Source organism: Neophocaena asiaeorientalis, unplaced genomic scaffold (genome assembly GCF_003031525.2).
Source record: "Neophocaena asiaeorientalis asiaeorientalis breed wild unplaced genomic scaffold, Neophocaena_asiaeorientalis_V1.1 scaffold114, whole genome shotgun sequence".
NCBI classification, from domain to species: Eukaryota; Metazoa; Chordata; class Mammalia; order Artiodactyla; family Phocoenidae; genus Neophocaena; species Neophocaena asiaeorientalis.
In genome coordinates, this window is record NW_020173116.1 from 6863801 (window position 1) to 6880028 (window position 16228).

The 16228-nt window shown below is 44.0% G+C and overlaps 1 protein-coding gene across 4 annotated transcripts in view; it reads left to right on the forward strand.

The window, feature by feature from the left end:
* Positions 1-16228, forward strand: part of NPHP1 (nephrocystin 1) — a 94874-nt gene that overhangs the window by 46501 nt on the left and 32145 nt on the right. For 2 of the 4 annotated variants that reach the window (XM_024743957.1, XM_024743958.1), the window contains exons 17-20: positions 5609-5721; positions 7723-7796; positions 9679-9723; positions 11182-11827. In XM_024743957.1, the coding sequence (XP_024599725.1) occupies positions 5609-5721; positions 7723-7796; positions 9679-9723; positions 11182-11454 (505 nt within the window). In that variant the 3' untranslated portion in view covers positions 11455-11827. Of the gene's footprint in view, positions 1-5608; positions 5722-7722; positions 7797-9678; positions 9724-11181; positions 11828-16228 lie in introns of those variants that run through there. The other 2 variants (XM_024743959.1, XM_024743960.1) reach the window with 2 other exon arrangements.

Genomic DNA, 16228 nt, shown 5'->3' on the forward strand with positions numbered 1-16228 from the left:
TGTATATGTGTAACTGATTCACTTTGTTATAAAGCAGAAACTAACACACCACTGTAAAGCAATTATACTCCAATAAAGATGTTAAAAAAAATAAAAATAAATAAACCCTCCATCTTTGTTTAGCCAGATTTCTCTGCTTGAAGGAGAAGGGACAGGGGCTCATTTTGTTATGCCAAGGGACCTACAAAACTGCGGGCAGGGCCAAGGGTGGGAAGCCCAGTTATAATCTGCATTAGTGCCCAGTTTCCCCAGTATCCTTGCTGGTTGGCGTCATCCTGCCCTCTCACCAGCCAGCAGTCTTCCGTGTGTGTCTCCTTTGGCTGTCAGGAGCCCTGTGAAAATCCGATGAATCAACGTGGACTCGTCTCCTTGACCAAAGAAACAGCACCAGAATCCTGTCCCTGGGTCTCCTTTTATGGAGACAACTCTGACCATGTTGACCCTCAGCTGAGACGGAAGAGGGAGCAAATAGGTCCTCCTGTTTCACCAAGACTTGCCTTTCTGATTTTGGAGCTGTTTTTTTGATGGAGTTTAACTTGGTGTGGTTTGGCCAAATGCATGCTTTTAAGCCTCTGATGAGGGAAAGCCCTGAATTTAGACCCAGACTCCCAGAGCACGGGTTCTGAATACCGAGACATACTGGTCTGTGGCAGTAGGCTACATGCCTGTATACAAATTTGCTACAAATTTGTTTATTTTCCTTTGCTCTTTGGATGTATGCCATCTTTTTTTCTCTTTTACTTCCATTGTATTATTGCTAAAAATAAATGAAGTAATAGTGTTGCTTGCCGGGGGTCCAGTATCATGTTTATTGCCCTTCTGTTGGTCTGTCTGTGAGGTCAGAAAGAAGTATATCTTTACTTCTTCAGCTCAGAGCTTCCTGGTCACCTTGGATTTGGGAAAATCAAAGGATTTCCCTAAAGGAAGCTCTGATAAAGAGCCAGCAGCATTGCTTCGTGTTATGGGGAGGTGCTAGAAGGAAAGGAGTGCCAGCACTGTGGGCGCTGAAGGCCTCCACTGCAGGCTGGCCGCGATGCCTGCCAGACAGAGCAGGCCGATCTGGGAGAGAAGGGCAGGAGAGAATGGAAGGAAGGTTCCACCCCTTCCCCTCGTAAAATTAATGTCTGTTTCTCAGCATGAGACATGAGTTTGGGCATGCTGCTGAAACCCTGCCCACATGAGCCATAGACCGGAGGGCGGGGTGTAGAACAACTCTTGGAATCACAGCATGAACACCAAGAAGGCATGTGGTGGCATCGAGGCAGCTTAAATGTTCCCCTGCAGCCAATCTGAAATCTAGGTCAGGGGTATACACGATCAGAATTTTAGCGGGGCTGGAAAAGGATGACTTCTGGCTCTGTGTACGAAATGCTCTATATGAATATAAGTGTGGTAAGAGAATCTATCTTGTGTTTTGGGGCATTTCTAGAATGCAAGGGTTAGGGAGTGGTCAAGGATACGTATCTAAATTCTGTGAAACTAGTCATAGGGACCCATTACTCCTGTACCATCCCTGGGGTCACGTTCATTCTGCTCTCTTTCAGCAGGCCGGAAGCCTGGATGTTACCTCTGTGATTAATTTTCCCTTCTAAAATTCTCATCCTAGAAGTTAGAGTGAAGGATTATTTTCTGAAGTTAAAGTCTCCTTTAACTTTAGGTGGTTTCCCTTAGCCCAAAGACATCTTCCTCTTGGTAGAGGACATTGCAAGGTTTTCGAGATTTCCTATACGCTCATTCTTCATGCTTAGTGACAGAGTTCATGTATTTCTAAAAATAACACAGAAAATGTGTGTTTAGAATGATTCAAGACATTTTCTTGAGTATCTGCTAAGGTTAATTCTGGTGCTTATTCTCAGTAAGTATTTAGTGTGTATCAGGTGTCAGGTTTTAAAGCACTCACTCGTATTTCCAGATTATATTTTGAAATCTCAATATTTGAAATGTTATTTCTATTTTTTTATTCCCAAGTATTTTCTTTCTTTCAATGCTATTAGATATGCTATTAAATGAAATTGAAGTTTTCATTTCCTTTTCAAATTGTTCATTGTTAGTATATAGAAACATGACTGATTTGTGTATGTTGATTTTATATCCTGCAACTTTGCTGCACTTGTTTATTAGTTCTAACAGTTTTGTGTGTGTGTGTGTGAGATCTTTAGGGTCTTCTACATATGAAATCACGTTGTGTGTGAACAGAGATAATTTTACTTCTTTTTTTTTTCTAACTTAGATGCTTTTTATTCATTTTTCTTGCCTGACTGCTCTGGCTAGGGCTTCCAGTAATATGTTGAATAAAAGTGGTGAAAACGAGCATCCTTGTCTTGATCTTGATCTTAGAGGGAAAGCCTCCCGTCTTCTCCATTGAGTATGAGGTTAGCTATGGGCTTTTCACATACGGCCATTATTACGTTGAGATAGTTTCCTTCTATTCCTAGTTTGTTGGGTGTTTTTATTATGAAGATATGTTGCATTTTGTCAGATGCTTTCAGCATCAGCTAAGAAAATCACGTGTTTTTTTTTTCCTTGATTCTGTTAGTGTATTACATCGATTGATTTTCTTATTTTGAACCATCCTGGCCTTGTAGGAATAAATCCTACTTGCTCATAGTGTATAAAACTTAATGTGCTGTTGAATTATGTTTGCTAGTATTTTGTTGAGGAGTTTTTGCATCAGTGTTCATCAGGGATATTGGTCGGTAGTTTTTTTGTTGTGTCTTTGTCTGGCTTTGGTATCAGGACAATGCTGGCTTCACAGAATGAGTTTGGAAGTATTCCTTTCATTTCAGTTTTTCAGAAGAGTTTGAGAGGGATTGGTATTAATTCTTCTTTAAATGTTTGGTAGAATTCATCAGTGAAGCCATCTGGTCCTGGGGTTTTCTTTGTTGGCAGGTTTTTGATTACTGTTAAGTCTCCTTTCTGGTTGTAAGTCTGTTCAGATTTTGTATTTATCATTTAGGCTTGGTAGGTTGTGTGTTTCTAGGAGTATGTCTGTTTTATCTAGATTATCTAATTTGTTGGCATACAATTATTCATAGTACTCTTTTATAATCCTTTGTAATTTTTGTAAAATCAGTAATAATGTCTCCTTTCATTTCTGATTTTAGTAACTTGAGTCTTCTCTCTTTTTTTCTTAGTCAATCTAGCTAAAGGTTTGTCGATTTTATTTGTCTTTTCAAAGAACCAGCTCTGCTTTCATTGATTTTCTCTGTAGTTTTCTATTCTCTATTTTGTTCATTTCTGCTCTAATCTTTATTATTTCTTTTCTTCGGCTACCTTCGGGTTTCATTTGTTTTTCTTTTCAAGCTCCTTAAGGTGTAACGTTAGGTTGGTGATTTGAAATCCTTCTTCTTTTTTAATGTAAGTATTTATAGCTATAAATTTTCCCTCTTAACTGCTCTCACTGCATCCCATAAGTTTTGGTGTGTTGTATTTTCATTTCATTTGTCTCAAGATATTTTCTGATTTCCCGTGTGATTTCTTCTTTGAGCCATTGGTTGCTTAAAAGTATGTTGTTTGATATCCACATATTTGTGAATTTTCCAGTTTTCCTTCTGCTGTTGATTCCTAGTTTCATTCCATTGTGATCAGAAAATGTACTTTGGGGGCTTCCCTGGTGGCGCAGTGGTTGAGAGTCCGCCTGCCGACGCAGGGGACACGGGTTTGTGCCCGGTCCGGGGGGATCCCACATGCCACGGAGCGGCTGGGCCCGTGAGCCATGGCCGTTGAGCCTGCACGTCCAGAGCCTGTGCTCTGCAACGGAAGAGGCCACAGCGGTGAGAGGCCCACGTACCGCGGGAAAAAAAAAAAAAAAAATGTTGAAAAGAAAATGTACTTTGGAAAAAAGAAAATATACCTTGTATAATTTGTCTTTTAAATTGTTAAGACTTGTTTTGTGGCCTAATGTATGACCATATATGTTAAGAGAAGGTCCTGGAGAATGTCCCATGTGCACTTGAGAAAAATGCGTATTCTGCTATTGGGCAGAGTGTTCTGTATATGTCGGTCAGTTGCAGTTGGTCTGCGGTGTCGTTCAAGTTCTCTTTCCTTATTGATCTTCTATCTGATTGTTCTATCCTTTATTGAAAGTGGGATATTGAAGTCCCCTACTAGGATTGTAGATCTATTTCTCTCTTCACTTTTGTCACTGTTTACTTCATATATTTAGGAGCTCTGATGTCTGTTGTGTATGTTTATAACTGTTATATCTTCTTGATGAATTGACCCTTTTATCATTATATAATATCTTTCATTGTACAGCTTTTTGGCTTAAGGTCTGTCTTGTCTGATGTTAGTATAGCTATCCCTGCTCTCTTTTTGTTTACTATTTGCATGGAATATCTTTAACTATCCTTTCATTTTCAACCTACGAATGTCCTTAGATCTAGAGTGGGTCTCTTGTAGACACAATATAGTTGGATCCTGTTTTTTTAATCCATTCTGCCAATCTATGTCTTTGGGTTGGGGAGTTTAATCCATTTACGTGTAAAATAATTACTAATAGGGAAGGACTTAATTGCCATTTTGTTATTTGTTTTCTATATGTTTTAAGGGTATTTTTGTCCCTCCTTTCCTCCCTTACTGCCTTCCTTTGTTTTTAATTGATTTTTTTTGTAATGATACATTTTGATTTCCTTTTCTGTATATTCTATACATTTTTTTTGTGGTTACCATGAGGATTACATACAACATCCTAAAGTCCTTACAGTCTGTTTTAAACTGATATCAATGTAACTTCAATATTGAAATTTTCTTGTCCTTGAGACCTTACTACAGTATATACCAGGCATTGCATTAAGCATTCCACATTTACCTCATTTTAATCCTTTTAGTAACCTGAGATGCAGATATGACTATCTGTGTTCTACAAATGAAGAAACCAAAACACAAGGCGAATAAATAATTAACCCCAAATCACATAGCTAGGAGGTAGCACAGCAAAGTCAGAATTCAGTCTGATCTGCCACACCCTCCTGTATTCCACCCAGCACCGGGAACAGTCTGAACTCGTTTCCTCTGCATTCGTCACATCGGGTGAGGTGGAAACATGGCTTTGTTAAAACTTGTAGCTGAGTAGTCCCGTTCTTTCTAAAACACATAATTGATCACTTTTTTTTTTTTTTTGCGCTATGCGGGCCTCTCACTGCTGTGGCCTCTCCCGTTGCGGAGCACAGACTCCGGACGCGCAGGCTCAGCAGCCATGGGTCACGGGCCAGCCACTCCGCGGCATGTGGGATCTTCCCGGACCGGGGCACGAACACGCGTCCCCTGCATCGGCAGGCGGACTCTCAACCACTGCGCCACCAGGGAAGCCCGATCACTTTTATTTTTTATTCGACATTTAACATGGGTGTATATGCGAACGTGGAAACACAGGAATGGTAACCCAGAGTCGCAACTTGAAAGTACACACGTAAAAATAAAAGTTTTCTGAAGTTTAACGTGGTCAACTTATGGTGGAAGTTTTCCTCAAAATTATTAAAAACTTTTTTCAATAATGAAGCGAAACTTGAAACTCTTCATTCGAGTAATAAGTATACATTTTAAAAACACCGTAGGTTGGATCGTAGGGGATTGTTTAATGAATACATTTTTTTTTCTTCTTTAATAGTCTACTGCCGGAAACATTAATTGGAAGTATGTGCTCCGTTCATTTGTTGATATTTTATCGCCAGATTCTTGGAGACGTGCTCCTGAAAGACAGGACGCGCATGCACAGCGCTGGTGAGAAGTCTTTGCAGTTTCCTCGCGCACAACAGTGCATCGTGCTTTGAGTAAATGTAACCTCTGCCAGCCTTTATCTTCTGCTTCTGAAGGTGACATTTGGAATAAAATATTTAGAATAGCATCAGTGTCAATCACTTACTTCAGACGCAAAGCATTGTGCTCAGTGCGCATCCTGTGTGAGCTCCGTACGTGTTCCGTTCTTTACGATATACACTTTTTACCATTCAGATTCTGGGGACTTGAGATCCTAAATTTCAGCTATAATCGTATTTTCCTTTAATGTCTTTAATAACGTTTTTACTACGTGTTTGATATGTATGTCATCTTTTTTGGAAAGAGACCAAAATGACCCAAAATAACTGGTTCTTAATGCAAGAAGTTTAAAAATCAATAAAATTGGTGAATCCAGGTAAGAGGTGTTCAGGGGTTCTATTTTTACTCTTGCAACTTTTTTGTCAGCTTGAAACTTTTTCCAAGTAAAATGTTAAAAAGTAATTTTAAAAAATCAGTGGGCTGTCACACATGATTGAACTTGCACAGAGATATGCATGTGTTGTAAGAATTACCTCCAGAGAAAGTTGAATTTTATTGGATATTCCTTATTGAGTGCCTAGTATATGCCAGGCCTTGTGCCAGGACCCAGCGATGAATGAGACAGGCACCGTCATCCCTACTCTTGTGGAGCAACAGACTTCAAACACAAAATTATATGAATAATCCTTTTCAACCTCAAGTGTTCTGAAGGGAAATACACAACAAGAGCGTACCCTAGGAAGACCTGAATTAATTCATAGGATGAGGGAAGGCTTCTCTGGGCAAGGAATATTTAAGAGAAGACCTGAGAGAGGAGTTAGACATACAGGGGAGATGGGTGGGGGCGGATCCTTTCTGGATAGAGGGACCAGCATGTCTGAAGACCCAAGGCAAGAAAACGGGAGTGCACTGGAGAGATTGAAATTGAAGGCAGGCCCGTGTGGCTAGAATCGAGGGAGAGGGAGATGACTCGGCTCTCATGGACAAGTGGAGTTCCTGCTTAGACACGAGTCCCCTCCCAGGGACACACCACCTGGATAGGTAGGTAGAAATGGAACTACCTAGAGTCAGAGAAGCACCAACATTTCTCAAGGAATAATTGTAATTCTAAAGGAAGGACAGTTTAAGCCTTTTAGTCGCCACTTGCCTCAGAATTTGTTTCAATGACTCTAGAAAAACTTCACGAACGACCCGGCTCCTTAAAGAGGAGAAGGCTTATTAGTTCTCCTATAGGTAGGGAGAAGCCTACTCAGAATTGTTGGCTTCATTTGAATCTGCACATCAGAAGAAACTTAGTGAGACCTAGAGGGAGGATTTTTCTCTACTGAGGACGCAAGACTATAGAAGTCATTGCCCTTGCCGTTTCTGAAGTGTCCTTCCTGGTGGGCCTCTTTGCACGGCCCTCCACGTGCCACTGTTGATTATGAAATATCAGTATTCTGCACAGTGTTGAGGCACGTGGTCAGAATCCCCAACTCCTCATCCCTTCCGATGTCATCCAGCACCATCCGTTGGCCCCAGGCTGGGCAGGAGTTGCCTGCCCTCCACCTCCTTTCCCTTGGTGCCCCGGTTCCCACTCAGCCTCCTGAGAGTGTGGGAGCCTCCTAACTGGAAGATTTCTCTTACCACACCACACTCGTGAGGAGGAAAAAGAGGTTGGAGAAACAACACAGAAGAACAAAATGTTCTAGTCTTATTCTGTTCAGAGCCACTTTACTCCCACCTAAAAGCTTTACCTACTTGGTACCAGACTCATTTCGGACTTCCCCGGGGTGTGGATACAGGGGCAGATGGAGGCTGAGGGGGCAGCTTCCAGCCCTCCGAGAGGTTAAAGTGGGTAGAATGTGTTATCAACAGATCCTGCGGCACGGTAATTTCAATCTGAATGAATGTTTTTATGTCTGTTGCTGTAAAACACATTGGCTGACGTTTATATAAAATCCTTTTTATTCTTTTGTATTTCAGATTTGATTAGTAATCCAGTGCTGGCCACCTTCCCCAAGCTCCTGGAGCAGCCTGACCTAATGGACGCACTCAGGGTGGGTAGTGTGATGGAAACCTGGTGGGTTCTAAAGGCGGTTAGACACACTGCATAATGAGTTCTGACACCAGCTCTAGGCTTCTATTTGGATGATGTCTCCCGATCCCTGTCTATTGTCCAGCTAACTTGCTCTCATCTGTCCTTTCTTACTATGGAGGTTACTTCCCCAGGGCTGCCTTCCCTGACCCCATAAGCAGATGGAGTGCCTGCCTTCTACCCCGTTGCAGTCTCCTCCCTATTGTTTGTTCCTTGACTTAAGGTGGCCACCGATTGTGTCCTGAGAGCAAAAATCCAAAATGGTTTGTTAGATAAATTGACTGAGTTTTCAGGGGAGAATCAGGGCCTGCATATCATTTTATTTTAATTTGAAGTTTGTTATCTGTTGTATGAAAAAGCAGCTGGGTATTAGGTTGAACCACGTGAAATCTCTAATTTTTAGCCATTTATTGGCCTTCAAAAACGGCAGTTTCACAAAGTTCAACTTAAATATTAGAATCAACAAGTATTAGGCCCGTGACGCAAATACTCAGATAACATAAGTGCCGCAGGGGATGTGTAATCCAGGTCCTTGCAGATGTAAAGGAGGCAGCATGTAAAGATCAGCAGCCTGTTTCATTAAAGAGGTCCTCAGGGAGATGCACCTAATGAAAGCCTGGGGGCCAAGCGGGGTTTCGACATACTGGGACGGGAGAAGAAGACATCACAGGTGGGAGGGTCAGCACAAGCAAACATTTTGAGGCAGGAGGGAAGAGGGCGTGCTCTTGAGGAGAGCAGACGACCCCCGTCTGGCCTGTCGGATGTCAATCTGTAGACGGTCAAGGGCGATCTCAGTCTCATCCTGTGAGTGAAGAGTGTGGTAGGTGGTGGGCAATCCATGAAGGGTTTTGCTTTAGGGACCCCGGACAGCACAGAGACGTGGAGAAGCACGTGCGCAGAGGGAGGGGAGCTGTGTTGGGAGGTGAGTCCTCTTGATAAGGAGGGAGGCCATACGGCCTGGCGGAGTCGGAAGGAGGAAGCATCGTCTACACAGGTTTTTATTAGACTTTGAAACTGATTTCACGCGCTGGTTTGGCTGGGGAGGGGGTGTCAACAGCAATGATGAGGTTTTAGCAAAAAGATGTAAGAAAATGTTCTTGACATATGCTTATCTGTAATTTCAGACAAGCTCATCTGGCACTATAGTTAGATAATGCAGAATTTCTCTTTCTTCCCCTATAAAGCATTAGTATATTAATATCTACTCGTTATACAAAACGTACATACATTGATTCATTCAACAGATATTTCACGAGAGCCCGCTATGGCTAAGGCACCATGCTGGGCCCTGGAAGGTCTTTGATTCATACTTCCGTGGGGTTAATTGAACTCTGGGTTTTTTATTTCTTTAAAGAAGCTTTTGTGAAACTTGGTGCACAGATTGGAAATATTTACTTGCAAAGCTGTACTTCATTCTACCTCTCCCTGTCCACTGTCCTCATCTCGGCAAACAGAATTGTCGAGGAGTATGGTATTTGGCAGAATTTTCTATTTTCATGACTGTCTTACCTTGAAAGCTTAATGGTATTTTATTGTTTAGGAGCTGCGTTGGTGCAGTTTGCATGCATGTGTTAGCGTTGCCCTGGTTCTCTGTTCTTAAATTAGTTTTGACTTGTAAGAATCACGGGCTCCTGAGGAATCGTTCACTGATACATCCTGCCTAGTCGGTCTGGTTCTGGGTCATTAGCACTCGATGGCTAATTAGAGATTCACTCCTTACATGTGCAGGATCTGTACAGCGTTTGTAATCCTGTCCGTAAGTTTAATTACAGAGTGAAGTTGCAGAGGTGTGGCAAAGACTTGTGAATACTCGGATTAACGTAATATTTCTATTTGCTTTTTAGAGTTCCTGGGCTGAGAAAGAGAGTACCTTAAAAAGATCAGAGAAGGTAACGTGACTGTGCCCCCCGAGCTTCACACGTTTTGTGCTCCGTGTCTGCCGCACACCCTAATCATGCCTCTGTTTTAGCTGAAGTTACCATGGTCCTAATCCCTCTTGACAGTTAAATGGTGTTATTACGGTTGCAAAGACACCTTCCCAGAAGGGTTATGGGTGATGGATTCCAAGTGTAAAAAGAAACACTTGATCGAGACAGTCATTTCAGATCACTGAGTTTATTGAACTGAGGGGAACTTTCTAAGCCAAAGTGTCCCAGTTGGCTATCAAATTTCTCTCATTTAAAAAAAAAAAAAATTCCCCTAGCTCTCAAAGTCCGTATCAGGTAAGGAGAGGGAAGAGGAAAATTGGCATAAGCTGTAGCACACATTGAAAGCAGGCGTGGCTGTGCTTACGTGGCCGGAGAGTGTGGTCATTACAGAACTTGCGGTGATCAGTGAGTAGTGGCTTGACTGCTCTAGTCTGGGATTGACAAACTTTTCTGGTAAAGGGCCGGAGAGTAAATATTTTTGGCTTTGCAGGCCACGTGTGTCTGTCTCAAACACCCAGCTCTGCCACTGTAACGCAGGGCAGCTTCAGGCAATATGTAAACACCTGGGCAGGGCTGTTTTCTGTGAAACTATTTCTAAAAAGAGATGGCAGTGGGCTGCACTGGGCCCATGGTCCATGCTTTTAGGACTACTAATCTGAACTTTTCATTAGCCTCCAGGAATCATGGGAGAACAAAGACACTAAAAATTGAAAAAAAAAAAAAGTGTATATATTGTATCCTTATTTGAGTTTTTGTTTGACTAAGACTGGCAGGTTTAATGCCCTTCTAGCTTGGCAGTGGACAGGTGCTGGGCCTCGGGCCTGTAGAAGCTGCCTCTCCACACACGGTAGCCAGCGGGGGCCACATCGCAGTGTAGACCGTCACCTCGGCTGTGATGCCCACCCCAGCTGTCGGAGCCGGGCCGCTGCCCGCGTGGGTATTGCCCAGCTCTTGTTATGGGGAGGCGGGGCTGACAGCACATTCCTACTGCTTGGGGCTCCTTTCTCTGGATTTCACGCAGAGCCCTTGCTACCCTTCCCCCCTAGCACCTTGACCTCATTCAGCAATACAGCTGACTTCACATCGTGTCTTAGTTCCATTTACCCGGATCCGCACCCTTGTCCCCGGATTAGATTCTGGCACCCCAGTCTGCTTGATGGCACTCAGGGGGCACCCTGGCCTCAAGGAGCCCCTTGCAGACCCTCAGAGAGAACCACTTGTCTCTCTCCGCGGTGACTCCTGTTGTGTCCACGTCCTGACTGAGCAGCCGATTCAGAGCCGACTACCTGCCAGACACTGATGGCACCTCCCTCCCACCCCCTAGACGGCTTCTAGTTAACAGAGCTCATACAGTGTAACACTTGAGGAGTAATGAGCTGGGTCCACTCACAGTCACTGGTGGTGCCGGTGTTTTCGCAGAGAGACAAGGAGCTCCAGAAGGCCGTGTTCCTCCTGGTTTACCACGACTGCGCGCTTCCCCTCCTCCACTGTGCGCTCCTGCCTCCGTTCAGGTGGGCAGAGGAGGAGACCGAGGCCGCGCGATGGAAGGTCATCGCCGACTTCCTCAAGCAAAGCCAAGAAAACGAGGGCGCCCTCCAGGCTCTGCTGTCGCCAGCGGGGCTCCATGAGCCTTTCGACATTTCAGAGCAGACCTACGACTTCTTGGGTGAGATAAGAAAGATCGCAGCCTGACAGCGGTGCCCCTTGACCTTCCCCTTCCCGCTGAATCTGATAGACCCTCCATGACAACCTGCGTCACGTGAGAAAACCAGAAGTAACTGTCCCATCATAACTTAGGCTTTATTCTTTTTTGTTCAGGCCACATTCTGTAAGAAATATTTATCTGGTAATTTGAATATGTGTTAATACAATGAAGTAAATTTTTATGAGAAATACTATTATATCTAAATTTAAAGAGAATTTTTTTTCAAAAACCAACTAACAAATTTTTGTTTTGTTTTTCTTTTTTATTGAGTATACTTATTTACCATATTATGAAAGTTTCAGGTATACAGTATAGTGATGAACAATTTTTAAAGATTATACTCCACTTAAAGTTATTAATACCGGCTCTATTCCCTGTGCTGTACAATATATCCTTGCAGCTTATTTATTTCATACTTAATAGTTGTGCCTCTTAATCCCCTACCCCTATCTTGCCTCTCCCCACTGGTAACCACTAATTTGTTCTCTATATCTGTGAGTCTGTTTCTTCTTTTCTTATTGAAGTATAGTTGCTTTACAATGTTGTGTTAATTTCTTCTGTAGAGCAAAGTGACTCAGTTATACATATATATACACTCTTTTTTATATTCTTTTCCATTATGGTTTATCATAGGATATTGGATATAGTTCCCTCTGCTCTGCAGTAGGACCTTGTTGTCCGTCCATTCTGTATGTAATACCAAGTAACAAATTTAAGTTAACTGTATCTATAGATTTATATGAAAGCAAGATGTTATCAAAAGCTAAATTTATGACTGTTCAAGGAAGTGAAAATATAATCCACAGACTAGGAGAAGATATTTGCAAATGATATATCTGATAAGAGTCTAGGACCCAGAATATGTTAAATATATGATTTTGCTAATAAACTTTGTGTTGTGAAATGTAGGGGAAATCAGTAATCTATTGGAGAAAGCTGTGCTATTAATCACTGAATTCAGTCTAATATTTGAATGTGGTTTATTCTAATTAGATATAAAAACAGAATCTAGTTTTACCTTTTCAAGTCCATATAATTGGTGCTCTTAAAAAGAAAATAAAACAAAACAAGAAAACACCTCCAGGCTTTGGGGACTAAGTTACCCCACCCCTGTGTCAAAGAACAAAGATTTTGTTGCATTTCAAATAAACCTGTAACTGCCAGTGAAACTGTCCCAAGCCTTCACTGTGAGTGATAACAGTACAGAGGGCGTTTGTTGAGTGCCTGCTGCGTATGTTCTCATTTACTAGGTTAGCGCTCACAGCTACTATAGGAGGCCAGCACTGGTTTTTTTTCCTGTATTACTACAGCTGAAGAAACAGGCCAGGCAGATTGGATAATTTTCCTAAAGTCAGAGCGAGTAAGTGGCACAGCTAATGTACCTCGTAGAGACACCATGTATCATCTACAGCCTAAGACACTGCCCTCATCAGTGCAAACATTTAAGAATTGCATGTGAAAATAAAACATGAGAAGGCTATTGGAAGAAAAAGACGATCAAATTAGAGTTTAACCTAAACTATCAGAGCACCAACTGAGGAACTTTTTTGGACAGCGTGCTGCCTTAAAGGAGGCATTTACTTTTAGAGATCCATTGTATTATGAAACTCCTGGGCTACATCTTTAGTCAGCTTCCGCTAAACCCTTAACCGAAACTCAACGTGGGCCTTCATCTCCGAACTTAACATGGTATGAAAGGGCTTCCAGCCACAAATGTCATGAGAGAACATGGCCTCGGAGAAGAGATTTCACTACGTCTCCACCGCCCCCCCAGACCCCACCCCATGCCCTCAGTGACGTGTGGGAAACCATCATGACGAGCTGCCTGTCCCCTTCCCAGGGCGATGCCTTTCTCCCTCTGGGACCATGGCCCTCCACAGCTCCTGCTGCAGGAGAGGGGTTCCTGCCTGTGTAAGTGGAGGTGGCAAGCGTATGTACAGAGATTTCCCGGTTCTGTCAGAGTTGTCTCATCTTAGGTCCCTGCTGTCTGGTTTGAGAGAACATGAAACCATGTCACTCCCCATTGCGAAGGTCATTTTTCTGTAGACTCTTTAATTCCTAGCTGCCACCTTTTACTTTTTCTAATCATTTAGCTTATTCTTAGCATCAAGCCAGAGGTGGGGCATTCTGAGTGAAAGAAAATATTGCTGGTGAATTCCTTTCAGTGAATGCACGGCGTGGAGCGAGGGAGCTTTCCTTAGAGGGTGTTTTCACAGCCTGTCTTCTGTGTTCATTTGAAATGTGTCGTGCTTGACGAATGCGGCCAACTTCAGGGTTTCTGACACATAAGCAAAACACCGAGACAGGAGAGAAAACAGTTTCAGTCATGCTCAGGCCCAAAAGGAAGGCGCGGAGGCAGTTGGCCCGCAAGGAGGAGGCTGTTCCGCAGGGGTGAACGTGTCTCTGCCATCGAGAGGCTGAAGTTCCCTCCTCAGTCAATGGAGGCTTTTTTTTTTCAAAACAATGAAACCTCTCTGGCTTTTTAATGCCACCTTTTAGCTTCCAAAACAGGAAGAGGCTGTCAAGGAGCCAAAAACATCCTGGAAATGAGTCCTTGGGGGTCCGCATGTCAAGGAGCGTGACTTGGCGACACACCGACTTAACCGAGAACTGAAGCGGGGGAGCGGCAAGACGGCAGCAAGTACGGGGTGCCTCCCTGTGAGGGGTGTCCCCACATCAGAATCACAGGTCGGGGCAGGGGGACCTTCCCTGGCGGTCCAGTGGTTAAGACTCCACCTTCCAGTGCAGGGGGTGCGGGTTCGATCCCTGCTCGGGGAGCCAAGATCCCACATGCCTCGCGGCCAGAAAACCAAAGCAAAAAACAGAAGCAATATTGTAACAAATTCAATAGAGACTTTAAAAATGGTCCACATCAAAAAAAAAAAAAAAAAATCTTAAAAAAAAAAAAAAGAACCATTGTGGAGGACGGGGAGATTGGCCCGCTCCCTCCACCTCCAGCCTCATACAATGGATCGAGCATCACATCCATCAGATCTGCTGGAGGCAGAAAATGTTGCAATTCCCTGGCCTGGGGGGCCAGTCTGGATGGCAAGAGACGGGGCGTGTACTACGGAGCAGGTACCACCTCAGTCGCCAGTGGTTTTATGGTCTAAGATTGAGGCCAGAACAACTCACAAGGGAATGGTTGAAATGCATGATACCACATACAAACGGAGCAGGTTTAACTTGCCAACCTAGCAGCATCTGGGAAACCTCCAGGGACCAGGGAGGGCGCTGGAAATGTCATCTGCCAGCCCAGGGCTTTGTCAGTTTACAGTGTTACAGGACATCCTTTGCTGTGGACTTGGTCACTTCCTCTGGTGTGAAGCATTCCAAGCTGGGAGGTTTTCTCTGGGCGTGGAGGTGACCAGAGCTGGCTGGAACCTAGCTGCTTTGTGTTCTACTTCCTCAAAACAGAGAATCTGAGACAGAGCCCTACTGATTCAAGGCACCGTACATCTGAGGTTTATAATCGCCCATTCGTTCGTTCATTCATTCATTATTTATTTGCTGAGCACCTACTATGCTCCAGGCACAGCATTCGGCTTGGAGGACCCGGTGGGAGCAGCCCTGATGAGATCCCTGTCCTGACTTACAGTGCACGATGTGGACGTAATCACACATGAGAACCATGAAGAAGGGCACAGACTGCTGGAAGGGCCTCTCGCTGTGTCTTTCCGTTGTTGCTGTGATATTTAAATTCCAGCCATCCCATGTCTGCAGGGTTAAGAGCCCTGAAGCGGGCACCGAGTAAGCGATCAGCACAGGTGGTCCTTCTTACTGCGCTCCCTCTCCCCAGACGCCGCCATCCCACGTTGGGGACCAGCTGGCTTCCACTCAGTTTTTGGATGAATCCCTCACTCTCTGAACTCCCACCGTTCGCTGTCTGAAACTCAGGAATATGTGCATTTAATAACATGTGGATGCCTCAAGAGCCAGACTTGCTGGCGGAAGTTCTGATACTTGAAGGCAGTAATTGAGTAATCACATAGATTCGGACGGGGAGGGGTGGGAGGAGTGATAAATGAATGGTGAGTGAAGGGCTGTGCCATGATGGGTAGGAAAACGGAGGCCTCGGAATTTATGTCTCAGTGCCTGACACTGAATGAGGGCGTGCAGGCAGAGTATAAAATGGAAACCAGAAATCACGGATGGAAAACAGCTTGCACTCGGGACCTTGGTAATATGGCCCTTGGGTAGTCCATTTCTCGTGCTCTGGAGACAGACTGGACCTTAACCTGCTCATTTGTATTTGACTTTGCCAACAAAGATTAACTTTGCTGAACTTTGCCCTTTCGAAGAGGCCACTTGGGGAGATAACAAAAAAGGCTCCAGGCTTTCTGAGCCATTCGCCAGGGAGGTCTCTCTGGATGACCCAATCATTATCCCATGAGTCCGTCCTTTTTCCTGCCAGCTGTCCTTTGACCCTGAAGCCTTCTGTGCCTGCCCAGACCCTAAGGACACTGGGAACCAGACTCAGTTCTTCCTAATGGCCACAAACAGCATTAGCCGCAGCCTCCTCCCAAGCCTGGGGCTGTGGTTGTGTGCATTCTAACTCCCCCACTTGGGAGTCAGATTGATTTGTAGAGACAGTAGCTGCAATCCAGCTGTGTCTGAATGAGCAGGCCAGAGCCAGTGAGACATGAGTGTCCCTGCAGGGTGAAGGGGGAGGGCTGGGCTCCTCCTTCTACAGGGGGAAGCAAGTGCATGGACATCTGGTGCATTTGCTGTCCAATATCCATAGACTTCTGGTAGCTCCAC